This window comes from Columba livia, chromosome 5, assembly GCF_036013475.1.
Source record: "Columba livia isolate bColLiv1 breed racing homer chromosome 5, bColLiv1.pat.W.v2, whole genome shotgun sequence".
NCBI classification, from domain to species: domain Eukaryota; kingdom Metazoa; phylum Chordata; class Aves; order Columbiformes; family Columbidae; genus Columba; species Columba livia.
In genome coordinates, this window is record NC_088606.1 from 12,675,860 (window position 1) to 12,702,600 (window position 26,741).

At 38.5% G+C, this 26,741-nt stretch overlaps 1 protein-coding gene across 1 annotated transcript in view; it reads left to right on the forward strand.

Annotated features, from left to right (window-relative positions):
- Positions 1 to 26,741, forward strand: part of LOC135579658 (protein enabled homolog) — a 182,100-nt gene that overhangs the window by 131,487 nt on the left and 23,872 nt on the right. Inside the window, exons 3-5 of the mRNA XM_065065806.1 lie at positions 9,980 to 10,029; positions 11,846 to 11,964; positions 17,230 to 17,383. Coding sequence (XP_064921878.1) covers positions 9,980 to 10,029; positions 11,846 to 11,883 — 88 coding nt within the window. The 3' untranslated portion in view covers positions 11,884 to 11,964; positions 17,230 to 17,383. The remainder of the gene's footprint in view (positions 1 to 9,979; positions 10,030 to 11,845; positions 11,965 to 17,229; positions 17,384 to 26,741) is intronic.

Genomic DNA, 26,741 nt, shown 5'->3' on the forward strand with positions numbered 1-26,741 from the left:
GATTTAATATTCTTATGCCTCATTTGGCAAGTTTTGGCGTGTCTTTTTCCTCTGCTGTTGTCTTCTTGTCTGATGGACCGACCATAAACCTGGATGGTCTGTGTATTGGAAGGAGAAGGGGAAGATTGTAACCATAGCTGTTGCATGAGGTAAAAGAAGCACAGACTCCTGTGACACTCTGTTAAGATGGAAATGAATCAGCCAGTGGTGCAAGGCTCTCATATGAAGTAGTGCACAGCTGTCTCTTGTTAAAAGCATTTCCCACTTTTTATTTCATAGACGAAGGACAAGGTCTTATGCCACCTGATGACAGAGATCAAGAAAAACTTTAAAGCTATTGCGGCTGTACTGATTTTAACCAGCAAAGGAATTGACCATGAGTATTTGACATGGCAGACTGAGACGGTGGGTGAAAGAGGCTGTTTGCTGGAAAGTCAGTGTCCCCCTCCTCCTATTCACATTGTATTCATTTTATTTACTTCATTTTCAGCTGAACATTTTTGCTTCATAACACAGTAATGCTGTGGTTACTTCCCCTGCCAGACTTCTTGCACCCACCTTAAGGGCCTTGTCTCCCTATGTAAGCTTTATTGTAACAGCTAGAAAGGCTTTTCCTAATGCCTAATCTGAGTCTTTTGTCACATGTGAAGCAGATTACTTCTTGCCATCCCTTGATGGAAACAGGATAAGTGATGACTTTAAAATTTTTAAAGTCAACATTGGCTGATGTTTATTATTCTGTGTTCAGTCTTCTATTTTTTCCTGATAGGTCACATTTCATAAATTTCCCCTTGTTCTTTGTTGTCCTCAGGAATCTTTCCAGTTTACCACATCTTTCTTAAAACTGAGAGACAAAAATAGATGCAGCAGAGGCTTTACCAGTCATTAGTAGAGTGGGATAATTTCCTTCCATGTTTTATGTAGAGCTTTCTTTTTAATAAACACAGAATTATATTGTTCTGTTTTGAAACCTTCATCTGCAGTTGACTCATATTCGGTCTGTGATCCAACTCCTTTTTTTTCCAGCCTTCCCATTTTGATACTGTATATTTGAGTTTCTTTTCTAATGGAGAACTTTGCACTTTATAGAATTTCATCTAAATTATTTAATTCCTTCCCCCCACCCCCTAATTTATCACAGTTACTCTGAAGCTTTTTTTTTTTTTTTCAATTTGCTTACCATGTCTCTTCCACTTCTGTACTTTGCTTGGATTTTAGGAGTATTTCCTGTTCTACCGATTTAGTAATGACTTCAACCGTGATGAGAGCTTCTCAAACATATTCTTCTACTTTGAAAAATTAGCTATTGGCAGTCACTTTTTTCCACACAGTTGTATACCTATCCTATAACAATACTATCTAGATAATGTTCCACTAATTTTCTTAGTGAATAAATTGGTTTTGAGAGAATATAAATAATTTTTGTATTTCCCTTTATCCTTGTTCATTTTATTTCCTTGAGCATACTTATTCTAAAATATTTTAAAATTGTTCCTCTCATTTTACTCATCCAGTTTCCAACCATCTTCAGCTTCCTGGATCAAATTCTTCAGATGGTGGTTAATTCAGTTCAACTATAACACAAGTCCTTATCTGGTGAATTAGACTCCCGGTTGGTGTTTGTTCTTTACGCACTGACAAACCATGGGAACACTTTGTACAAAATGAAGTGTGTTGCTTCTAAGAGTGCATGTCTATCTGTCACAATATCTTTCCTGTGCTTGTTCAATTAGGATTATATAATTCTGGCTGGTTTACAATATTTTTTTAAATTGCATTTCCTTCATCTGATGCTTTTCATTGCTAACTTTCTGTTTCTTCAAGCCTAGCACTTGAACTCCTTATTTTTAAAACGGCCACTGTAGATTGAAATGTGTAGACTTTCATATTTATCAGAATAGCTTCTGAATTTTGCTTGATATGAGCTGGATAGTAATATTTGAGCATTTATTCATTTATGTATTTATTTCTCTCCACTTATTTATTTATTTTAGTCATTTCAGATAAGATGGAGCTGATATGGCTTTTCTTCCCTAGCAACAGCAAAGTTTCAGATTTTAGTAAAGTTCCAGAAGAAAAGTGTGATATTAAAATATGTTTAATACAGAGGAATCTATCTATTGCTTTTTTATAAATTTTACTTTCCCTGGTTCATTTAAGCTTCTGGATAAACAGCTGTTGACTTCAGTCGTGCTAGAGTATTTTTCAGTTTTGTAGATACATGTAATAATTTTTCTGGTACTCTTGCAGAGTAAGGCATTACTATGTAAGGGTTTGAATAATGGGATAAGGCTATTAATATAAAGACAATCATGCAAAAATGCCGTAATGCATAGTATTTTTTTCATCTCCTACTTTTAATGAAACTTTTCTGATGCATCAAAAAAGTACTTTCACAGTGATTGCATTAGTAACTCAGTGAAAATGCACTTGGACATTAGACATATAATGAGAAGAACCTTCATACTATAGTGAAAATAGAGCCACTGCTTAGTATGTGTTCTACTTTTTGTTAAACATTTGCTTTCATGAAATACTATATTAAAGATCTGATATTGTATGAAATGAAAACTGCTCAATCAGTTGAAAGCAACCTGTGAAGCAGACATTAAAAATCATTAATCAAGTTAGTCTCAATACAAAAGTAAGGATATTTCTCTTAGCTGTATGTTTTATTTAATTTTCCTTGCATTCTCATTTCCAGTTCTTTAAAACACATTCTCTTCATGTGAAGCTTGTTTCATAGTTGTAAAAGCTAGTGATTTAGTTATTCTATTTAAAATGAAATTTCCTATTCTTTAGTAACAACAGGACTCTTAAAAGCTGGAAATTGAGGGAAAACATGAAATGTTTGTGAATCATTCCATGGCCATAATAGTTTCTACTATTATCTCATTGCCAAGTCTCCTGGTAGGATATACTTGCATTTTCTGAAACTAATACCTGTTTGGTGTTTGTATTTTGCTTCTGTGTCTGCAACTCAGTCTTTATTTGATTTTGAACAGTCTTTATACCCCTTGAATTTAGAAAGGTCTAGGCAAAATTAAATGAACCACATTTGTGAGTTATATCAAGCACCAAATAAGTAAGGGTTTACTCCAGTATAAATATCATAAATCTTTAATGATGTCTCATAGTTTCAAAACAATGTGGTGGGGTTTTTTTTCCATATTCACTATTTATTGAGTTGATTGAAATTGCTGTTTTCTAGCAAACTAGTGTTATATCAGCCCTGTAGCAGGTCATCTCTCCTGAGGAATCTGATTCACTAGATGTACTTGAATAGGACAAAAGAACTCAAAGAGTTAATATTACAAGATTCTTTGTGTCATAGTTTTTCAAGTAACTCAGACTGTAGTCCAAATTAGAGGCTCTTACTTCTTGCAACATTTCTTACCAGTTTTCAAAAATGTTGTGCCTACAATATTTATACTTTATAACAAATATCTCCAGAACAGTCTATTATTTCAATGGTGTCATATCATTAATTTTTTTTTAAAGTTGCCTAATTGTTTTTATTTTAAGATGTATTGTTAGGTTAAGTGGTTTCTTCAGATTACATTTCTTTTCTTTGATAGTGTCTATGCTGGGGTCCTGTATTTGACTAAGTGATTTTGCTGAAACCAGAAGCTAAGATCAGGCAAGGTTTCTTCTCAAGCCGTAATTCTAGTAATTGAGTCTGTTTGTGTGATATGTATTGGCAGAAGAGAATGAGTAATTTTGCAATGAATAATTTATTTGATAAATGTAGATTCTCACTTTACTTCAGTAGAACAAAGCAATTACTTTGAATTATTCATTATTCAGATTTAACAAATTTTTATAATCAGAAAATCACTGTAAAATTGATTGATATTGATAATTTCCCTGGGAATATTGACTTGGATAAATTTGAAACTGGAGTTTAACTAATTGGTTAATTTCTGGTAGACAGTAAACACCATTGCTGCTACTAACTTTTGAGTGTCTGACACTGTTCTTCATCATGTAGTTCCTGCGAACACTGGTGCATAAGGTCAGAAGCTCAATTATATGCAGCATTTGTACCATATTATTGCTTGAGTGTTCATGGGAAGCACATATAAACAATATCTGAGAATATCCAAGGTGAATTTATTTAAAAATATATGTGAAGGGAAAGAGACTGTCAAGTTTACATTGTTTGGCTGATCTTATAAATTATGTAATTTATAGCTTCATCCTGTTCCAATTCAAATCTACTCACTCCAGTGCAGGATGGCTTTGTACTAAGTGCAGAATGGGTTGGGCATCTCTCCGAGCAGATGTGATACTGACTGAATCTTTTGGCCCTGGTTCTTCTCTGCCCCACTGCTTTGTGCTTTAGCAGGGGAGAGCTGACTGTCTGAGAGTTATCCTGGGTGAGACATCCCTGCAGCAGGTCTGTGCTTCTCCTTGCATGATCTGCAGCTTAAGGAGGTTAATCAAAAATCTTGGTGTCCCCAGAACTGGGCAGCAATTTATGGGAACTGCTAGGATTTGTCTCCCATTGATGACAAATAAAAATGACATCTGTGGTTCCATTTTTTGCCTGTAGTTTACCAGAGGAAGGTGTGAAGGTTTAAGGTCATGAGAACATCTGCCTGTCCTGCCAGGAAGACAACAGGAGCATGAATTCTTGGACCTGGGAACTTCTTTGCTGTATTTAGATTGCTGAGAGGGACTTTTGCTCTGGCAGTGTTTGATTTCTGTACATAGCAGGTAAAAACAAATGTTCTTAAAATAGGAGTTGCTATATGGTAATGTTTGACACGCAATTCAGGCTTCAGCTATTCAGAAGCAGGTCAAATGAAAAGCACTTGAGAATTTAGTGAATAGAGTAAGTGCAGAATCTCTAAAATACTGTGCTAGAAATAATATTTCCAAGGAAAAGAAGAATAGATTTCCATCAAAACAAATAATGTGATGCAGCACCTTTTCTAAGTACTAATGGGAACATTGAGACTGCTTCCAAAAACAACAACAAAAGGTAATATTTGGGGTAATTACAGGTTTATTTAGGGTGACACAGACATACTAAAGTCCAGTGAAAACTTCAATGTTAATAAGAGAAAATAGTCAAACACATTTTTTGTGGTTATTTTAAGAATTTCACCTGAGCTTTTTAGACCACACCACCCCTCTCATTATTGTTTTTATCCTGATAAAAATGTGTTTTCAATCTCCAGCATACCAAGATTGTAAGTAAATAATTAATGTCCTTGAACTGTAATGAAGATTAATTACTAGCTGGAAATTGTTCCTTTTGAACAGAGAATATGGAAGTTTTTAACAAAGAGAATATTCATTAATCTTATGAGATTTTTTTTTTTTTTTTTAATATATGTATTTCTAAGGGGAAAAACAGTAACAAGCTTTAGCTAGAGGGCCAAATTTTCTGTATACTTGTATGTCGCATGTGTCCCAAACAAGATGTTATAATACCTGTGTGTCCTTACAGTGTTAAGTGCAATGTCTGCTACAAAGCAGAATATATTTGTTCTGAGATGTTAAAGCATTAAGTGTGCATTTTTGGACCGATCTGAACAATTTTGTCTTAACAAGAGACTTAAAAAAAAACCAGTTGGTAACAGTCTGAAGAAAATGATTTTAAAAAAGACAAATGTAAATATGCAATAAAATAGATAGGCATACATCACTTTAAGGACTATATAATTATAATAAAATTCGTGTGTTCTCTGTCAGGAAGTTTAATCCATATAGGAAGTGAATGGATAAAAATAGATGTATATATGGGTACCTTTATTACAGTTTTTTATTACAGATTTTTTTCTCACTGTGCTTTAGTCGTGTTACTTCAACATTAGATGGAGTGATGCCATTGCAGCTCTGTCATACTTGGAACATGATGAACATTACTCCAGAAGTGTACCAGCTCCAATGGTATGGTCTGGGTCCTCTTTAGCTTGTTTTGTCCTTCAAATTCATATAAGGCACTGTGGTCTGTATGTATTATATGTGTTTTCCTTTTATCTGTGGAGTATCTGAGTCTGATCTAGGTTGTACATGGCAAGCTTGGTTCATAACCTCTAATTTTAGAGCACTGCTTTGATCTGAGGAATCTTTGGAACAGTTTCTCATATCAGCATAAATTGTGAATGTTCCAAAAATGCTAAGGAACTTTGGAGATGTAGAATAAGGATCTGATTTTTTCCACTGTTCTCTTATCAACAGGGAAAATTAGATAAAGTTTCTCTGTAATGACAAAAAACACTTTTCCCTTGAATTTAAAGGGCAAAACATCTTGACAAAGAACATTTAGGAACTTGCAAAGTCTTCCCTGAACAGTTCTAAAGTAAAGTACTTTGAACCAAATGAATACTAGAACATCATAGATGGGGGAAATGAAAAAAGAAAGAATCAGATTTGGCTACTAAAGACTGCAGATCATAAAGGCTAAAACTATAGGAAAGGAAAAATATCACATTAGGGAAGAATAAAGGTACGAGAAAAAAACCCAGAACAAATAGGAAGAAAAGGCGACATAATAAAGTAGGACTTAATGAATCAGTTTTCTACTGACGTATGGCCAATAGAAGGGCTGTTTTTAGCACACCTTACACCTCTGCATTGGCCATAGAAGTACTTTTGTCTGGCTGCGTACCCAACGCAATAAGTATTTGGGCATTATGACTAGAGCTAACAGCAGAGTTCAGGGTCATGTTTGACAGGAGAACAGTGTGAGGGTAGGTGTATTTGTGTGCACTGCCATCAAACAGTTGCAATAACAAAGCTCTCATACTTAACATTTACTGCCAGGTAATGCTGAGTTAATGGGAGCAAATGCTTGATATGAATTTCTTGCTGCCATCTTGTGTCTAAAGGTAAAATGGCAAGGAAATTTCTAGAGTTCCAAGTACCAATTTTACATTTAACATCAGGATTTTCCTCCTATTCTGCTTAATGCCAACGTGTAGACAAAGACCAGTCCTAATATGAAGATTTTTAAGGTTTGCCCTTCAGAAGAATGGGAAAGTGTGATTTAGCTTGTGCAAGAGATTCTTTGAATTTTTGGTCAGAAGTACTCTGCAGAGTGGCAGCTAAGCTGTTAAAAGTTGCTCTCCCCAGGCCCATTCCCAGCAGAAGAGTTTTATGAGGTGCCAGAAGAAATGCTTAATAATATTACTTCCATGGTAGACAGGGTGGAGCCTGTGTTTGCAATATTGGTCTCCCTATTAATTTTCTCCATGAACTCAGACGTAGTACACCTTCTAGCAGTGTTGTACTCCAGAAAGACCCCTGTTGTACATAATTCAATAGCAAAAATATTGTAGCCTATAAGAGGGTACTTTACAGGGAGGCTAACTTAGATGAAAGTGACATTACCTGCTACCTAAGTTTTTAGATTAATTTCCCTTACAGTCCTCTTCTTCATTCCACCTGTTCTTGCTCTTGAGCCTTTGCTTCCCTCTGTTGCTATTCTTACATCCTTCAAGTACCAGGCAATTTTTCGCCTTCTCAGCTGAACTAAAGCTTTTGGCTGAGAAGCTCTGGGCTTCTCTACAGGAAAGCAGTGCCATTTCTACTTGTTTTCAGATGACCATCTGTGAAAGACAAGCAGAAGTTGACTGCCACTGTAACGGTTTTTGTGGCAGGAGTTACTTGCAGTAGCGATAGCTCTGAGTTGTTGCCTAAGGCTTCTTGCTGACTGTGACTGTGATGACCTCACCCCATACATCCATTTACTGGAACAGCTTTATTGCAAACATCCACAGAGACTGTGAAATCCATATTTACAATGCAATGGATGACGGCTGTGGTAGTAAGAAAATGCTGAAGGCAATGCAAAATCAGTTCACCTAGATGAGCGGGTTGATAGATCATCCAGTTCTTTAATAAATGTTTGACTTTCTTTCCCAGCTGTACTTGACCCATCATGAGTTTGTTTGCCAGTGAGGGACAGCCATATCTTTTTGGTTCATTTTTTGAGCATTCACACTTGCCATGCTGTCTGCACACCCAAACCTCTTGAGTCCTTATCTAGTAGAATCAGTGTAGTAAGAGAAATTGGTACACAACTTCCTCTTCTCTGTCAAACAAGTAAACATCTTTGGGGTTCTTGTCTTGAAAAAAATGTTCTGTGATATTCAAAGTAGAGTCAGTCAATGGAACTTAAAGTTTTTGGCTTAAATCAGTGATGACTGAGGTCTGTTGACTTTAATGAATTTATGTCTGTGTAGATGAGTGTTGGAATTATATAAGTGCAGAAAACGTCTCTTCATTCTGTAGACTCTGGAAATGTTGTTGGCGTAAACCACTGGAACAAACTACCGAGGAGAGAAGTGAATTCTCTCTCTCTTTCTTGACATTTCTAAATAAGACTAAATGCCTTTATGGAAGATATATTTTATTCAAACAGAAATGTTATGGCTCAGTGCAAAAGTACCTGGATGAAACTCTGTGGCCTGTGTTATACAGTCAGATGTCTTTTTGGATGTCAAAATCTAGTGGTCTTCAAAGTTTTCTTTTTGTTACTTTTTGCATTCTCATGTTGTTTGTTATATTTGCTACTTCTTAACTAAGACTGTAGACTTTTGGGGAGCCAAAAGCCTTTCTAGAAAATTGCCTGCAGAAGGACTGTAGAGAAGCTAGTAAGTGGTTGAGGGCTACCTTCCAGCTGACAGTAATTCTGAATAGTTATTTACATACTGAGGCACTGAAACAAGAAGTCATTCTCAAAAGAATGTGGACGTCACTGTAACATGCTTAAGACATATTTAATTGTAGGAGACATAACAGACAATATTCATTAGACATGGAGCATCATTAGTGTTCAGTGCTAACAGTTTGGGGTGACTTTCAAGTTCTACTTCTCAAAAGCTATTCGTGCTTTTTTTTTTTTTGCAGTTTCAGTCATGCATTGCAGTGTCAGGTAATAGTTGGTTCTGAATTTATAACTTATCCTTGCAACACTGAACTTGACTTTCACATATTTTTTCGGAGATGAAAGCTTAGTTGCTGGCACAGAAGAAAACAGTCTCCTGAAAGAAATGTCTGGACTTAACATCCATCCTCAAACTGGATCAGTTCAGCATTGGCTAGAGACCATTTGTAACCAATCTGCTAAAGAAACAGTGACAGAGTGGCTACTTTCCTTGAGTTAAATAACTGAAACCAAGACTTAGGGTCTGTCCTCAGTGCATATGCATCGATCTGTAAATAGAGTTGATCACATTTCTACAAGGAGTTATTTCAACAAATATACAGTTGTCTGTGCAGATCTAAATACAGTCTGAGGGGAAGGAAAGGAGAGACTTTACATTTCTCCTGACCTTTAGGAAGGAGGTTATGTCACATAGGATAGGGATAATTTAAATGCTCCAGAAATGCACTAACTATGGATGCACTTTCCGATGAAAGACTGGGATTGACTATAAAGACAGATAGATGCCCTAGAACATGTATTCTTCACTGATGCCATTTCAAGATGGTGAAGTAAAAGGCTTTGCTAATGTAATACTTAGAGGTGCCCTCTTTGATAAGCGAGTGCAAAATTTGAAATGTTTGTGATGAACTATCGGAGCTGTTATTACTAGATGATAGTGTAGCTCAGAAAAACAAAACAAAAACCAAAAACAAACCCAAAACCAAACGACCTGAAGGAACTGGAATATGCTAAACAACAGTTTTTTAAAACCAATACTTAATTAAAATGGTTTCCATAGGAACTCAAATGCACGAGAACTGACAAGGTTTTTTAAGGACATTATGACTGGCGTATAATAGCAATAATAATAGTCCTTGTATCATCCTTATGTATGCCGTGTGTGTTTTGATTTCCTGATATAATTTTCAGATTAAAACCTGGATTGTATTTTTTAATTTCAAATATACCTCTTCGTACCAACACCTTAAATTTTTGATAATTCATTCTTATTATTTACATAAATTTTCTTAAAAAAAATTATGGACTGAAAAATTTGAGATTTGCTTGTACCAGCAAAGAATCTTCTTGTTGCAGATTCCAGCTTGAATCCAGGCCAGGCCAGCAGAGGAAGTCTTTTAGAGCTGGTAAGAAAACATCAGATGTGCTGATAAGAAATTGGATGTGTGGATGGAACCATAATCACCCTCCAGTACATTTTCCAGTCACCTATTACTGATCAGAGCCTGGGACACTTGACATCATCTCAGTATCTAGTTCCTACTTATGGTAGATCACTCCTGACTTCTAGATTGTAATCAGTAAGCTGGCAATTATTCTTCATTCTGCCATCACATGCATGATATCACAATTTGCAGCCTTGTTAGCAGTCTCATTTCTAATCACAGAATGTTAGGGATTGGAAGGGACCTCGAAAGGTCATCCAGTCCAATCCCCCTGCTGGAGCAAAAACATTTAGATGAGGTTACACAGAAATGTGTCCAGGTGGGTTTTGAATGTCTCCAGAGCAGGAGACTCCACAACCTCTCTGGGGAGCCTGTTCCAGTGTTCTGTCACCCTCACTGAGAAGAAGTTTCTTCTCAAATTTAAGTGGAACCTCCTGTGTTCCAGTTTTTACCCATTACCCATTGTCTTATCACTGGTTGTCACTGAGAAGACCCTGGCTCCATCCTCCTGACACTCATCCTTTATATATTTGTAAACATTAATAAGGTCACCCCTCAGTCTCTTCCAAGCTAAAGAGACCCAGCTCCCTCAGCCTTTCCTCATAAGGGAGATGCTCCATTCCCTTAATCATCTTTGTTGCCCTGCGCTGGAGCCTCTCCAGCAGTTCCCTGTGCTTCTTGAACTGAGGGGCCCAGAACTGGACACAATATTACAGATATGATCTCATCAGGTATGGGACATGTATATTTAGTGATGTCACATTTACTAATTGGTATATAGCGTGGTTTTCCTCAATGATCTATTTAAGGATCTCTTGTATGTCTACCTTTCCACAGCAGTGCAGAAAGTACCATATTATTCTTCAGACTGTGGAGCTGTACATGCTAGCACATTTTGCAAAACAGTTCTTCAACAGAAGTGATTCTCAAATATAATTCCAAAGTCCTTGTCTCCTAATGGTGTAGATTTCCTTTGGAACTTCCCCTTAAAGAGAAATTATTTGGTTTGTCAGTGTGACAGACCTATTTAATAATAAAAGCCACTGGAAATAAACATCATTTATTTTATTGGCATTTCTACACATTGAACTGTAGGGGGAGGTAAGGTCAGAAGTTGAATATACAAGGCAACAATTGACAAAGTAATGTACAGCATTTGTTTGGTGTCCAGCCAAGGATTTGCAGTGCTTTTAAAATGGTAAAGCACATAGCAAATATTTGATGTGCCAAACCACAGAAGACGGTTGATGATGGTTATGGAGTGGAAGAGACTCTCTAAGTAGTCCCTGTAGTGTATTTACTAAACTGTACATTTTGCACATGCTATTTATTATGCTGCTAGCAATGTGTTTGTAGTCCTTTTTTTCACATAGTATATTATCATGAACAGAGACCCAGTGGGAGAGTTTTACTTGTTGTGAAATGAGAGTTATGCTTCTTGCTGTACCCTTCCTTCTGTAAAAATCAAGTTACCATTTTCAGGAATGAACAATGGAGAAGTGTTTTATTACCATATAGAAGATTGTTCTGGACACAAAATTAGACATAAGAACATTAAAAAAAAAAAAAAAGAAAAAAAGCCGAAACAAAACCCAACAGTGACACCTCAAACCCAGAGAGAATTGTGCTAATTAAGAAATTGAAGAAAGCTGATGTTTTAAACTTCTCCTGTTCTCTATTAATTTGTTTCCGTATTTCTCTTTTCATTTTACCACCACCACCGCCACCACCATTCATTTATTTTGCATTGCTTTTTCTCATCCTGACATGTCTACAGTTCAGTCTTCTGCTCTGATGAAAACATGCCCTGGCTAGCTGCAAACTCCCCAGCTCACTTGCCATGACCAATGCAGTTGCACCAAGCCAGAGCTCAGCATATGCCAGACACTTCTGCAGGTGAGAATGCAATTTTTGTGCTTCTGCTAATTCGCAAACTGGATGTTACATCACTGTGGTGTGAAGACAACTGAGAAGGGCTTCCTGGGGGCTGCCAGTGTGTTTTGTTGTCCAACTGTCTGATCCTCAGGACAAGAGGTGACTTTGCATTTGTTTTGTGTGTGGTCTGAGCAGGAGCAGGACTGAGTACTTGCCATATGAAGCTAACCTTCCTTTTCAAAACTGTCTGCAAGATATCCTGACATTTTACGTCTTTTTTTTTTTTTTTTTTTTTTCTTGTAGCATAGACCTGATGATCCTTTAGGTTCTGTTCTGTTTTTGCTTGCACTGGTAGACCTAAGTAAACCAGTCAAATTCAGTTACAGGGAAGCGTAATGTGTTTATAGTGTCACCCTCAAAAACAAAACAGAAAAAGAAGCCTGTCTGGCAGTGCCTGATTTGAATTATTACAGAGATATCTCAGTGCTAAATGTGGACCACTTTCCAGTATAAAAAGAGCTCACAAGACTGAGACTTCTTCAAGAACTTGGGCTGCTACTTGACTTTGAGCTTGTGAGTATCCTGTTTAAAGGTGGGACTCTCACTTGCTTAATGTTAAACATGTGCGTGTTTGTCAGGCTGAAGTCTGCAACTTACTTCTCAAGGCATCTACAATTTACTGTGTGCGTTTGCTAAGTAGCTTTAAACAATGCACCTTTATTCTGTTTACAGCAGCTACAGATCCATTTCTCTGTGTTTGTGGAAATCTGCATTTGGCATTTTCAGAGACGCCTGAGCCAAGCTCAGACCTCAGTGTTTGGATATGGGGTGATGGTAGACACATGTCTTGTCAGTTCCACAGTTTTGTTATTTGATTATACACTGGGCTTATATAATGAAAACAAAGCTTTCATTAGTCTGGTTTGGGAGGGGCTGTGGTTGAAGATGGGGGAGAGGAATAACAGAAAAGGATCATGGGGAGGGAAGCAGGGCGGGATGAAGGAAGACAAACAACCAATGGTGCTACAGCAAGTGAGGGGAAAAATTCTGGAGGCAGCATTTCAGAGATGAATGATTAAGAGCTGGCTCTCTCCCAGCTTCTTTGGAGAAGTCAAGAAGTGAATTGGTGATCCAGACATGTGTTCCGCAGTCTGGGCTGCAGGTACTTTTCTGCCTGCGCATGAGGCTGAGTAGCCTGAGCAAGAGGCTTTAGGAGCCTGGCAGGCTTGGGGTTTAACCTTGTAAAGGCTCCTTCCCTCTCACACCTGCAGTTTCCCAGGTGGTAGGAAGAGGATACCAGATCCTTCAAGTTGGTGGGAGAGGAAATAAAGGGGCTAGAAGGGTGAAACTGAATGGAAAATGGTAGTCCCTTTAAGACTGCATTTTAAATTAAATTTGAATAAATTAGTTTTGATACTATGTTTTTATAGTTTCATAACATCATGACATCTGATCAACTGACAAGCAGGGGTGCACAAAGCCTATCCATATTCTTCTTTGTTAAGGATGTATTTCACAAATCCGAAATTGAAACACTGAGTAATTACAATGTCTGGATCTCAGCCAGGCGGAGTCTGGGATAGAGTGGCTGACAAATTACATCTGTTCTGTGCCTTCTCTACAGGACCTCTTCTCAGATTAGGAGCAGTAGTGAACTTAACCAAAATGGAGATAATATATGGTGATATGCAAAGCATGTGAGGAAAGTGGGCTGGAGTTTTCATGAGCCTGAAAAGGCAGAGAACCTAAACTGCAAGGAAAATATCTCTCTCTAAAGATGAAGGGCAGAATTCTCAATTGATGTACATCTCTGTAACTTGGCATCAATGAAACTATGCTGATTTACACCAGCTGAAAAATCTGGAAGGGAACAATGCACTTTTTGTTTAATTTTTATGTGCTTCTCAGACCATCCGTCACATTCAGTTGCAGAGGAATTGCATTTGGTAGATGTTTAGTCTTGATTTTTTTTTTTCCTGAAATGGGAAGTGAATTAAATGAAGACAGAATAAGGCAACTTTATTATTAGAGATAGCTGAAAATTTGAAAAAAAAAAAAAAAGTCAAGTAATGTATTTGACATAATAACAAAATATGGGCAAATGCATTATTTCTTAAAAGAATTGTTAATAGAAATTCAGAGAAGTAGCTGGTTCTGGATATGATTAGAGTTACAAAGAGCTGGCTGTGTAAAACTGTCTGGCTAATTCATCTCTTTCATAGTATATGTTACATAGCCTCTGTCTGTTGCACCTTTATCATCCACTGCCATCACTGAGTGCTGAATGTCGTTGGAAGACCCAATAGCCAAGAATTATCAGTTCCTTTTTGGGGACCGAAATGGAATTTGGAGTGCTGTCTGTCTCTACCTGCTGAGGTCGTTTTGCTGCAGTGGTTGAATCAACATGCCAGTACTGCTGGTTACCCTTTATTAATGGCTTGTGCTGAAGAGACAGTGGTAGGGTGGTGGTTTGATCAGAGACAGGAGCACTGTGCCAAAGCAATATAAATGATTTATGGACTGAGGTCCATGCTCACCCAAAGGAACAAGTGATTGTAAGTGGCTCCTTTTGATTTCTGCCTAAGTCTGTTGTCAAAGGTGGAGGGGAAGAACAGGCGATGCCAAACCGCTGGCTGCCGCATGTGCAGGCAAGTGTTAGACTGCAAACAGAGCTGGAAAAATCACTGCAAAATGTTGGCCCAGGCATCAGCATTGGCACAGGGCAGGAAATGACTGGTGCCAGCAAAAGTTTTGGAGCAGGTCGTTTCCCCAGTGGACCAAGAGATTGGATTGAAACTCTGGGACTTCCCATTTAGGAGTTGTTCTGCTGCTGGGAATACACATATTAAATGACCATTATTTGAGCCTAACAGTAGATTACAGTCCAACATGTACTGCCTTTAAAAAAACAGTTTTTCAAGGGTGCTGCAGTTAATGTGGGAAAAGTATTCCTAAAATATTGTTCTCAAGACTATCAGCCAGGCTGTACAAACCACCCTTTCAGTCAATGGTAAATAACTGTGTTGGAAATGCACTTCCTCTTTCATAGACAATTTTGCAATTTCTAATTATTATATTTTGCATCCCAAATCAGAAAAGAAAACAGGTATGTGATGTCTTCAACAAGATATGGGCTAAAAATCCCATAACTTGTTCTGGGAGAGTCCCAGTGAATTTGGAAACACTGAAGAAGCCAGGTTTACCTCCCAGGTGGCATGGCTGGGACAAATAGCTGTGGAGTCCAGGGAGCAGACCACCTTGCTTCTCAGCAGGGCGGGTGGGGCAGGGCTGTGGTGGACCAGCCACCAACCATCAACATCAGGGAATGCCCAGTCTAAAACAGGTTCACCTAGTGTGAACATCAGGTTAACCCAGTATGAACTGCAGTAGGAGAGAAAATACCACTGAGCACAAATTTAAATCCATTTTCTTCCAGGACAGGGGACTGATGGTAGAAAAACAAGGAGATTTGATGGCAAAACACTTTGTGAAGAAAATGAAAGAGAAATGATCAGCTCTGGCTTCTGATGATGGGCAAGCAAGATTTGAGTGTGCACTTTATTTGACCTACAAACTCTAAGTGGAATGTGCATTTTCTTTTGCAAGTGTGGTAGGCAATTTAGTGTTATGCCCTTTACCAAGAGAGGCAGTGAGGTTCAGCTGAGGTGAGAGTAGGGAGTTTCTTCCCATCACATAGTAGTCCAAGTGAATAAATATTATGTGTGTTGTGCTGGTACATGGTAGTACACTGAATGTTGCTCACATGGCTTTAGAGGTGTTCAGTCTGATTCAGTGGCTACCCAACCTGTTTAGTGCCAGAGACCTATATAACAGTATGCTGCTCTTGGACACATAGTTCCTGAAAACATAAATCCGTGTGTGTGGTTACTGCACAACCAGGATCTGACTCATTGCTTCGCAAAGCACTTTTGGTTGCTTTGGAAACATGATGATATGCACTATACAAACCCAGTAACCATGCTACTCCAGGAACATTTTACTATCACAGAGTTGTCAAGAAAACTTTATTCTCAGTTATCCACACCATAGCCACTAGGAACTTCATGTGACAACTCAAGCAGGATCCTCTAGCTCCAAAGACTCCAAATCCATCCCGTTGGTGTTCCAGCTGATGGGGTCTTAAAAAGTGTTAGCAGCATATAGTCCACAGCAGAGTATTGCACAGTTTTCTTTCCATACGGTAGGGGGTAGTAAAATACTCAGAGACTACATGTGCAAGGAGAGAGCACCAAATAGTAGAAAACTGAATGGAAAACAAACAAAATGTCTATTTTTAAACCGAGCTAAATCCATATAATGTTAAATGGGGAACCTTTTGAGTCCTTGTAAAACAAATTCCTTAAGTGTTTGAATTATGTTATTTAAATGTGTAATGACTTGGCCTATTAAAAAACAAAACCAAAACCAAAACTCAAAAACCAACATATTAATTGACACACTTTCAGGATGAAAGTATTAAACATTTTAATTGTGCTCTGCATGTTTAGGATGCAAACAAAAGTGCTCATTGTAAACCTGCCAATTAAATTAGCTGCCAATAAGGAAAGGAGACGTGCCTGTGGCTTTCTTTGGGTTAGCTGAGGTCATGTCTACAACTAGTGCACAGGTTCTTAAAGAAGTTTTGCATCTGAGTGCATGAAAATCCCAGGTAATACTCCACTTTTTCTGTTAAAAGTATATAAAGGCCTTTTTATTTTTTCTTTTAGAAAAATATATATAACACTTAAAGAAGGTGAAATGCTCTCTGAGGCCTAAGTGCTAAGAACCCAGTTACAGGACTGCTCTTGAGCTTCTGAGTACTGTACATAACCATGATCTAGTCCAACAGGCCGCTCATAAGCCATTGAGGAAACTCAGGAGAAACTGATGGGAATAGTTACGATTTTCTAGTCAAGGAACAGTTTAGAACTTCACTGTTTCACAGCTTAGAGTTTTGAAGTAACAATTTCATTTCTATTGAGTTATTGTCTGCATATTTCTATAGTACCATTTAACAATATAAAATATTTCAATAACATCACGTTTCTTTTCCAAACAGTGCAGAAAAGACAGATGTTTCATTTTCTTAAGGATTTCATAGAAATTCATGACCTGTGGAATTGGTTTCTAGTAATGTTCTTCCATCAGCTGAGCCTGATAAGACCTAAATCCCAGCTCACTTATTCCAGTGTATGTTGAGAGCAATCTGAATGACTAACACACAAAGCACACTGGCATAGAGAGCTGTGAAGAGCTGAAAATCTGTCTCGATGTTCTCTGTTGCAGGAGGAAAGCTGTGTTTAAATCCATATGTGAAATGGAAGATTCTTGTTTTACATTTCTGCAAAGGATTTAAAAAGTTAGATCTAAATCATGTATTTCAATCTCATCTGCTGGGGCTTCATAGGAAGATTCAGAAGAAGATATGGAAGTACTTTTGGTGAGTGCATACTGAATCTGTGTTATATAAGACTTTGAATTTTAGTGGTAACTATTACTAAAGGTTCTGAAGTAAATAAAAAAAACCAAAAAACAACCTGTAAGACAAATCTACTTTATCTTCAAGAATATCCAGCTGTCACTCACATTTTCTTGCCAAATATGTCATTTCTCTTAGCAACGGTATAGATGGCTTTAACAAGTATTTTTAACCTGTGAAAGAAAGTCACAGAACTGACTTCTGAAATCTGAAGTTCTGTTCAGATACCTAAGGGCTGGATTCAGTAACAAATTGCTTATTTTCCTGACAAGACCCTGGAATGTGTTCTTGCAGGGCATGCTGAGTGTTTCAGTGTAAGTGGTTTGGATGGATTTTTGTCTTTCCAGTTGAATCTGGCTTTACTTTTTTTGTACTATTCTAAATTATTGTATGTGTGATAAAGTGCACACACACATCTTAGGGAAAAATGTTAATTCTACAGAGAAAGAGGCTGATGCAAAGATAACATTAGTTATATATATATATTTCTCTGTAATTCATCCACATTTTAAAGTTACATTGCCACCTGAGTTAGCATGGAGTAATTGCTAGATGGCATCCTGGTAGCCATAGTTTCAATTAGAAATTTCCAAAATTTTGCTTGCAGTTTTACCTACAGACAATGTGTTGTGCCATCTTTAGTGCTTTTTAAAATCCCTTTGAAAGCAGACATTTTTAGGATGGCAGACATACTTAGTTGGTATTATCCAGTCAGAGTAAAAGACTGGTCAGTCTTTTACAACCACCTTGTCAGTTGTTTCCATCATCACTGTGGGATGTACAGGGCAGAATAATGTGGCAACATAGCTGAATCTGGCTGTATACGTGCCACAACTCTGTTGCTGAACATAATATACCTCTTTTTCATCTAATGAGTAAAGACACAGGTAACACTTGAGGTTCTCACATCCCACTCTATCTTATCTTTTGATTGCCTACCGAGTGCTCAAAGTGCAAACTAACCTCTGAATTTGATATACCAGATCCTAGTATCTCATTCAAACCAAGTCTTTTTAAGGCACATTAATACTTAGCAATATCAGTGAAATACTTTCTTTACTCCCAATGTTTATTTAATCAAGTGGGCCAGGCAGACTTCCACATTGTGAAATCACATTGCTAGTGTAATCTTTTAAGCCTTCCACAGCATCCTGTCTCCTTCAAGACCCTCTTTTAGATGGTGAGTTTCATGGGACAACCATTATCTTTATTTATGGCTTGTTCTGTATTTAACGCTATTTCAGTGTTTAAAGGTTAGTCATAAACATTGGCCAATGTGTTTATAATAAGAGTTTTGCCTGGCCTGGTGCCTTAATACTGTTCTTTAACTTCTCTTTAATCTTTTGGAAGAGTCCTTTTAATAGCCACTACCGTTTAATACACCAATTCTTTAACTTTATTCTGGAGTACTGGTTTTCAGACAGTAGATTGGATTAAAATTTGGTTTAATTTATTTATTTATTTTTTGTTTTGTGTTTTAAGGTTTGAAAAGCTCATCTTATAGTAAGATACTTGCCTGGCCATCAGGAGTGGAAGAGGGAATGCATTCACTTTACCTGTAGGGCACTTGTGTATAGGTAACCTTATGGTTAGATTTGAAATATGAAAAAAAAATCTTGAGAACCTTTTTTAATATCAGATCCATATGACTATCAGGAATAAGAATGCTGAATATCTTTAATTTTCTGTAGGAACTGGCAAAAAGTAGGGCTAGGGTTTCAGAAAGGAAGGCTGTATCAAGTCCGATGTATTGCTGGATTCAGAAGGTGGCTGGTATAGTCATAAACAAATGTTTTATTTTCAGTATTCCTGGACACACCTTCCATTTAAGGAAGGTTTGGGGTAAGGCTAAGGAACTGGAAAAAAATGTGTCAGAGAGAGTAGTATGGCGTAGGCAGGAGCATATGCTTCATATTAGGTATTCCAGCACAGATTCATCCTCACTCTACAGTGCATGATAATTTTAGGGCTAGGGCTTGAGTCAGGTTTTCAGAAAAGAAGGTAGGAAGCCTTTTTATTCTTGCATCCTGCGAGGCTGGCAGAGCTAGGATGAAAGTTTGCATAATTGGAACAAATGCCTTGTATTTGGATTTACTATATAAGTTGGTCACTTTGAATTAGTAAATATTAGGGCTAGGTTTATGGTATCATTATGATCTAAAAGAGGGAGGCTTCATCACCCAAGCAAATTGTTGGGTTATTTAGCACCAACAGAGAATAGAAAGAATGTTCTTTGCTAATGAATCTCATTCCATTTTTCTTCATGAAATAGTCACTTGGTTACATTTCAGTTTTTGGTTAAAAACATGAGTAGAATTGAGAAGAAAATGCTCAACAGAGCCTAGGTTGTCTCTGGGTCTGCAATGACTTCAAGGGTAAGAAGCACATTAGTATTATGAAGGGCAAATGCTGTTATTCAGATTTCTTATGGAGTTTGTTCACCTGAGTGGGAAGGGTGGAAGTTTAGAAAGACTGTTGGTGATGATACAGCTGGTGCCCTAAATGCATTTTAGCAGCAAGAACTAGTTCACAGCTCATATATTAAGTAGAGTTATAGTTGAGGTTTATCTCATGTTTGGGGAAGGAAAAGGTTTGACCTGAAGGTTTAGATGAGGAATGATACAAACAGCTGATATTTCGTGTTCACAGTTTCCTGTAAGGATTAGTTTTACAATTACATTTTAGGTTAGGTAGAACTAATTTAACTTGTGAGTGTAGAAAATAAAACTTGAAGAAGTCAATGTCCTGTTGGATTCTTCATGATCATCAGGGATAAGAACACCTGTTTCACTAAATTTGTGATAGGTTTTGCTGTAGCTATTGGTTACGTGGCTGTAATCATAACCGTGATTGTGTAAGGACTTGGGAACTCAAAGCTCATTGTTTTGAAGATGCTATTAGATTCCATAGTGCTGGTTTTGGTATAGTTGCTTACTGAAGAAATAATGAACAGCAATATATGATATTCACCAAAGGATTCTAGAGAAACTTGGGAGCTGGATTACTGTTCTGTGTAAAAATTTGTTCTGAAGAACAAGCGGACACAGGAATGAATATTGTATGGTGGCAGAGAATCAACATGGATTTGTAAAGGTGGAGTCATGCCTCACAAATCTAGTAACATTCTTCGGAGAAGCCAATAAGCTTGTGGATAAAGGGATTATGATTGATATAACCAACTTGGTTTATAACTTTCCAAAATCTTTTAAAGGATCTAAGAAGTCAGAAGATAAAGAAAAAGACAGAAGTCAGCAATAAATGGCCAGTTTTCACAGAGGAAGGAGGTTACCAGTGAAATTTCAGTGGGATTTATCTTGGGGCCTGCAATGTTGCCAATATTAATAAATGGTCTGGAAATAAGAGGAAGAAACTCTTGAAGTATCTTAGTTTGCTGGCAATACTAAGTTGTTTTGAATAGAATCATAGAATCACAGAATCACAGAATTCTTTGGATTGGAAAGGACCTTTAAAGTTCATCTAGTCCAACACCCTGTAATGAGCAGGGACATCTTCAACTATATCAGCCCCATCCAGCCTGGCCTTGATTGTTTTCAGGGATGGGGCATCTACCACCTATCTGTGCAACCTGGGCCGGTATTTTACCACCCTCATAATAAAAAATTTCTTCCTCATGTTTAGTCTAAATCTCCTCTCTTTTAGTTTAAAACCATTGCCTCTTGTCCTATCACAACAGGCCCTGCTAAAAAGTCTGTCCCCATCTTTCTTATAAACTCCCTTTAAGTATTGAAAGGCAACACTAAGGTCTCCCTGGAGCCTTCCTGAGGCTGGAGAACCCCAACTGTCTCAGCCTTTCCTCATAGGAGAGGTGTTCCAGCACCCTGATCATTTTCATGGTCCTGGACCTGCTCCAATAGATCCTTATCTTTCTGAGGTCCTTACCTTATCTGAGGACTCCAGAACTGGATGCAGTACTGCAGGTGGAGCGTTACGAGGGCAGAGGGGCAGAATCATCTCCCTTGACCCGCTGGCCACAAGTCCTTTGATGTAGCTAAGGATACAGTTCACCTTCTGGGCTGCAAGCACACATTGCCAGGTCATGTTGAGCTTCTCACCAACCAACACCCTCATGTCCTTCTTGGTAGGGCTGCTCTCAATCCTTTCATCCCCTAGCCTGTAATGATACTGCAGGTTGCCCCAACCCATGTGCAGGACTTTGCACTTGGCCTTGTTGAACCTCTTGAAGTTCACACAGGCATGCCTCTTCAGCTTGTCCAGGTCCCTCTGGATGGCATCCCATCTTTCAGGCATGTCAGCAACACCATTTGGCTTGGTATCATCTGAAAACTTGCTGAGGGTGCACTCAATTCCACTGCCTGTGTCATTGATGAAGATATTAAACACTACTGGTTCCAATATGGACCCCCGATGGACACCATTTGTCACTGATTTCCAGATGGACATTGAGGCATTGACTGCTATCCTCTAGAGGGAACTGTCCAGCCAGCTCCTCGTCCACTGAACAGTCCATCCATCAAATCTGTATCTCTCCAGTTTCGTGAGAAGGATGTAGTGGGGGACCATGACAAAGCCTTTACAGAAGTCCAGACAGATGATATCTGTAGACTCTTAACTCTGTTCTTCCTTTTTCATGAAAGATGTAGGGGTACCCCTTGGTACAGGTGAGAATTTATTCCATGCCTCAGTGTTACTCTGTCCTCGTTATACCATGGCAAACTCCATCCAGACCTCTGTCTTTACTTGTGGAAGATAGCTTTATCTGTGGGATAACAACAGTCAGACATGCTTTGTCAGTCTAAATCTGGAAAGGCCACAAGACTGAAGTGAATTGTAGAAAAGAATCTCAGCAGCTTCTTTTCCAGTGAATCCCAGACTATGTTCACTGTCACCTTTTTACTTCAGATAAATTTGATTTTGATGTCTCAGTTTGATTTTTTTATTGTCTGGGACCACTGTTGAAGAACAAAGCCATTGTATCTTCTGCCACATGCTTTTTTGAGCAAATAGGAAGCACCTGTGCACTAGGATTACCTTGATGATAATGACACCTTCAAATTCCAATGTCTTTTGGCTTTTCTAATGTCAGAAGTTTGCAGGAGAAAATACTTCGAAGACATGATGATTTCTTGGTTTGGGGGAACCAAGATGTTGAAGACAGCAGAGCACAAAACTCTTCTTAAAAATGTCTAAAGGCTGTTTTTCCTTGCGAGATTCAGCTTCTTAATTCATGCTCCTGACAATGAGTTCTAGGTCTCTGTTCCTTATAGGAGCTTTTTGTATTTTGGATGCATGAAGCTTCATTGCAATATTTTGCAAACACAGTAGAAAGCGGTGATAGTGTCAGATGTGCCCTTGGATGCCCTGTGATTTGCAGCAGCACAGGAGTGATGATCTTGTATTTAGTATCAAACAATAGCTCCCTATAGAATTTTCCAAACTGGAGTTGGCTTCTCACCATGTCCCAGAACCAACCTGACATTTCACAATAGAAGAATCAAATGTCTTTTGGCAGCATCTGATGTCATAGTTGCTTAGAGCCTGATCTCAGAATTTGGCTGTCATGAATCACTCTATCTGTACTCAGCTGTGTAAAACAGGCAACAAAAACTGTGGATGTCAGCAGGGCTGTGACTTTTATACAGTGTTCAACAGATTGGGAGAAGGCAGAATTGTTATTACTAATTTTAAACAGCTAATACATTTTTCATTTTTTTTCAATACATGAAGCTAATGAAAGCCCATCACCAGAAGTATACAGCATATCATTTCATACGGGGTGTCATTTTGACCAAAGAACTCACAAGCAAAATGACAGTGGAATGTGCTTGGACAGAAGTGTTCACCTCTCTTTACACTGTCCTGCCGTGCTTGCTGGCTTGACTGAAGGGTTTAGTCTGTGCTGAGGAGCTACTGAAATTCTTCAGAAGAAAATATTATGTATAATATGCAAGTATTACTAATCTTCCAAACCTCTGAGGCTATTGGGGGAAAACTGAAGTTTCTTTCAGAGCTTGTGATCTGGCCGATCTGGTCTGCTTGTAATATGCAACATTTATCACTTGTGGGGCTTAGCTGATATCATAAATCAGTTGAGTACTACTTAAGTAATATTTGAACAGCAGTTAAGCTCTAAGTGAATTATTCATTATTTTCACATGGTGGTCATCTGTCACAGATAATTATGTGAGGAAAACAAGAGCACAGCTTCATATCTGGACCCTTTCCTATATGCTTGTACCCATAGGAAAGTAAAGATATGTTGCTTCTGCTTCCTGTCTTCACAAGCAGTGACTGAAAACATGAAGATACCTTCAAGAACAAAGGATTGTATCACAAAGAGGGGTTTTTTTAATAAACAATATTAATACACAGGAAGTGGTGCAAGATTTCAACATTAAATCAGGATCAAGGCGGAACAAGTTTAAGATTTTACAGCTGCAAACTTACTATCTTTATTGTGAGTTGTGTGATATGTGTTGCCTTCAAACTCTGATATTTTGGGGACATGTAAAATATATGGACCATGCCTTTCTTTTAATGTCAACTTTCTGACTACAGTAGTTGCATAATAAGATCTGAAAATGTGAATTTTAAGGACTACAGCATGAGAGATTTAACAAAGTAGCAATTTGAGCACAGTCTGCTACTTGTGCCAAACTTTCAGTTTCCAAATCAGACTTCTTGTCTGAATGTCCTTTAGATGGTCTTTCTCCCAGAGGTTGCAATGGTGTAGTTTGCCCGTGGAGCCTGCATCAATAACATTGAGTGGGTCTGTTCTGATCTGTTTCCAGTTGAAGCTGGGATTGAGGAAAGCTGCGAAGTCTCCCTCTGTTACAAAGATCACAATAATTTTTGCACACCTCATGCTGCATCATATACACTGAGAACTGGAATTTATCTCTGGCAAGAACTGTGCTTCCTGAATTATGTCTGGCATGCCTGTTCTCAGTTGTGAAGTATTTATCCATTTCCTAGTGTCAGCTACTGAATCCAATCCCTTTTAAATAAAATGCAGTCTTGTCATCTGCTACTGAATCCAAGAGGTATTATCACTTATTTCATGAGCTTCTTATCAACAGTTTTCTTTGGTCTATTTGTCTTGAAACAGTTTTATTGCACCTAATCAGCACCTGGTCTTGCTAATCCATTATGTGGCTAGAATTGAAATGCAGGTGGCTCTTGTGGTCTAGTTTGATTTGGACTGATTGCTGATTTAATAATAACAGCAAAAAATGGTACCTGAGTGTCTGTCTGCCTTTCTGTGTAAAAAATATACATAAAGAATCTCTGCATCTGCTAACTGACACTGCAGGTTGCTTTCCCTTCAGAGGAGGTCTTTCCAAATGATCTCAGAAACAGCAATTATAGTTGCTGGTGTTTTTTCCTGGCATTTCAGTGGAACATGAAGATACATTAGTTCTGCTTCCTCTGCTTCTGTCACTGCAGCTTATATGCTGTCCATTAATTTTTCTGTCAAATTGCTGTCTGTAGCCCATGTGTTTGATGACATCTAGAGTGTATGGTACCTGCACTCTTCATACTGTTTGCTTGATTTGGAGTCTGGGAACTTGTTCTGTACCAATACATTATTGTTACATTCCTTTCACTGCTCACTTTAGCTGCCCTTTCAATGAGTGGCATGCTCCTAAGGCTAGGTCTGTTGCCTTAAAAATAATCCTTGTGAGATTGCATATGGGTTCCAAGAATGTGAGCTCTGCAGTATAAACATTTTTTTTCTCACTATTCCCTATAAACATTTATTCAGGTAAGGGCAAAATAAAACACTTTCCTGTCTACTGTTCTTTCCTGGCCTATTGATCTGTTCCAGCATTTGGGGCATTAATCCAAGAGAAGTGTCCTGATTATCTGCCTCCCTATCCCTGGCCCAATGTTATAGCAATGATTTTTCTCATCTGCCATTATAATCTGCCCTGGTAAGGCAACATCTGCAGTACTGTGTCCAGTTCTGGGCTCCCCAGTTTAAGAAGGACAAGGAATTACTGGAGGGAGTCCAGTGGCAGGCTACAAAAATTATTAGGGATCTGGAGCATCTTTCCTATGAGGAGAGACTGAGGGAGCTGGGTCTGTTCAGCCTCGAGAAGAGAAGGCTGAGGAGGGATCTTATCAGTGCTTACAAATATCTGAAGGGAGGATGTCTAGACCAGACTCTTTTCAGTGGTGCCCAAAGATAGGATGAGGGGCAGTGGGCACAGACTGAAGCACAGGAGGTCCATCTGAATATGAGGAGAAACTTCTCTGAGGGCGCCAGAGCACTGGAACAGGCTGCCCAGAGAGGCTGTGGAGTCTCCTTCTCTGGAGGCATTCAAAACCAGCCTGGACACATTCCTGTGTAACCTGTTATGGTGAACCTGCTTTAGCAGGTGGGTTAGACTAGATGATCTCCAGAGGTCCCTTCCAACACCAACCATTCTGTGATTCTGTGATAAATTCTGCATGGAGGCTCAGTTCTTACTTTCACAGTTTTAATGCCTGCATAACGATTTTGTATGGAAATCCACCATTCCTGGTAGCTGGCATCACTTCATGCTGATGATTTCCTTTGTTTCTTGACCATATTTTGCCTCTTTGTAAATTGTGTTCTCTTTATTATTGTGGATCTCACAAGATTAACCTCTGCTGTCATCTTCCATATGCCACATGCTGAGTAGTAACATGAGAAAATACCACATCTCTTAAGTAGAACGACTTTAGATTGAGAGAACTGTAACAGAACTGAAGCCTTGTGGCAAACCAGTGTCCCCAGATGGCAAAGACTACATTTAAGGCCTTTGGTACTATTAACTTTTAAAGGTTGCAAGGAGTAGAGAAAGTGGGAGTGAGCCCTGATGGCTGACAGGGTTGGAGTGGGCATCAAGGCTGCCATGCTACACTTGTGCCCCTCTCAGCACCAGTGCCACTGACTTCTCTCTGGCCTCACTGTGGAGCAAAGCCTCAACACCATGCCATGGAAGCACTTCCCATGGGAACAGACTTTCCAAAATATGCCTTTGGACTCTAGTGCTATGCTGGCAGTAATGTGGTACTCAGAGGTGAAAGGGAGGTGCTGTTACAAAGGTGTTTGCGCTGGGAGAGGTGTGACTCAGATGCAAGGCCACTGAACTGTTTTGAGGGTTTTTCACTCTTTTTAACCCTGAGTGATGAGTTGATACCTGAACCATGCTTTTGCAAATTCATGATGAAATGTAATCATTCTTTGTTACAATTCCATCTACATTTATGAATTCCCGTTCCCTGAATACTGTAAGAAATAAACATGAGAGGCTCACTGCTTTAATACTCTCCTCGGACAATGGTCTACCTTGACCACTTCTTTCTTTTT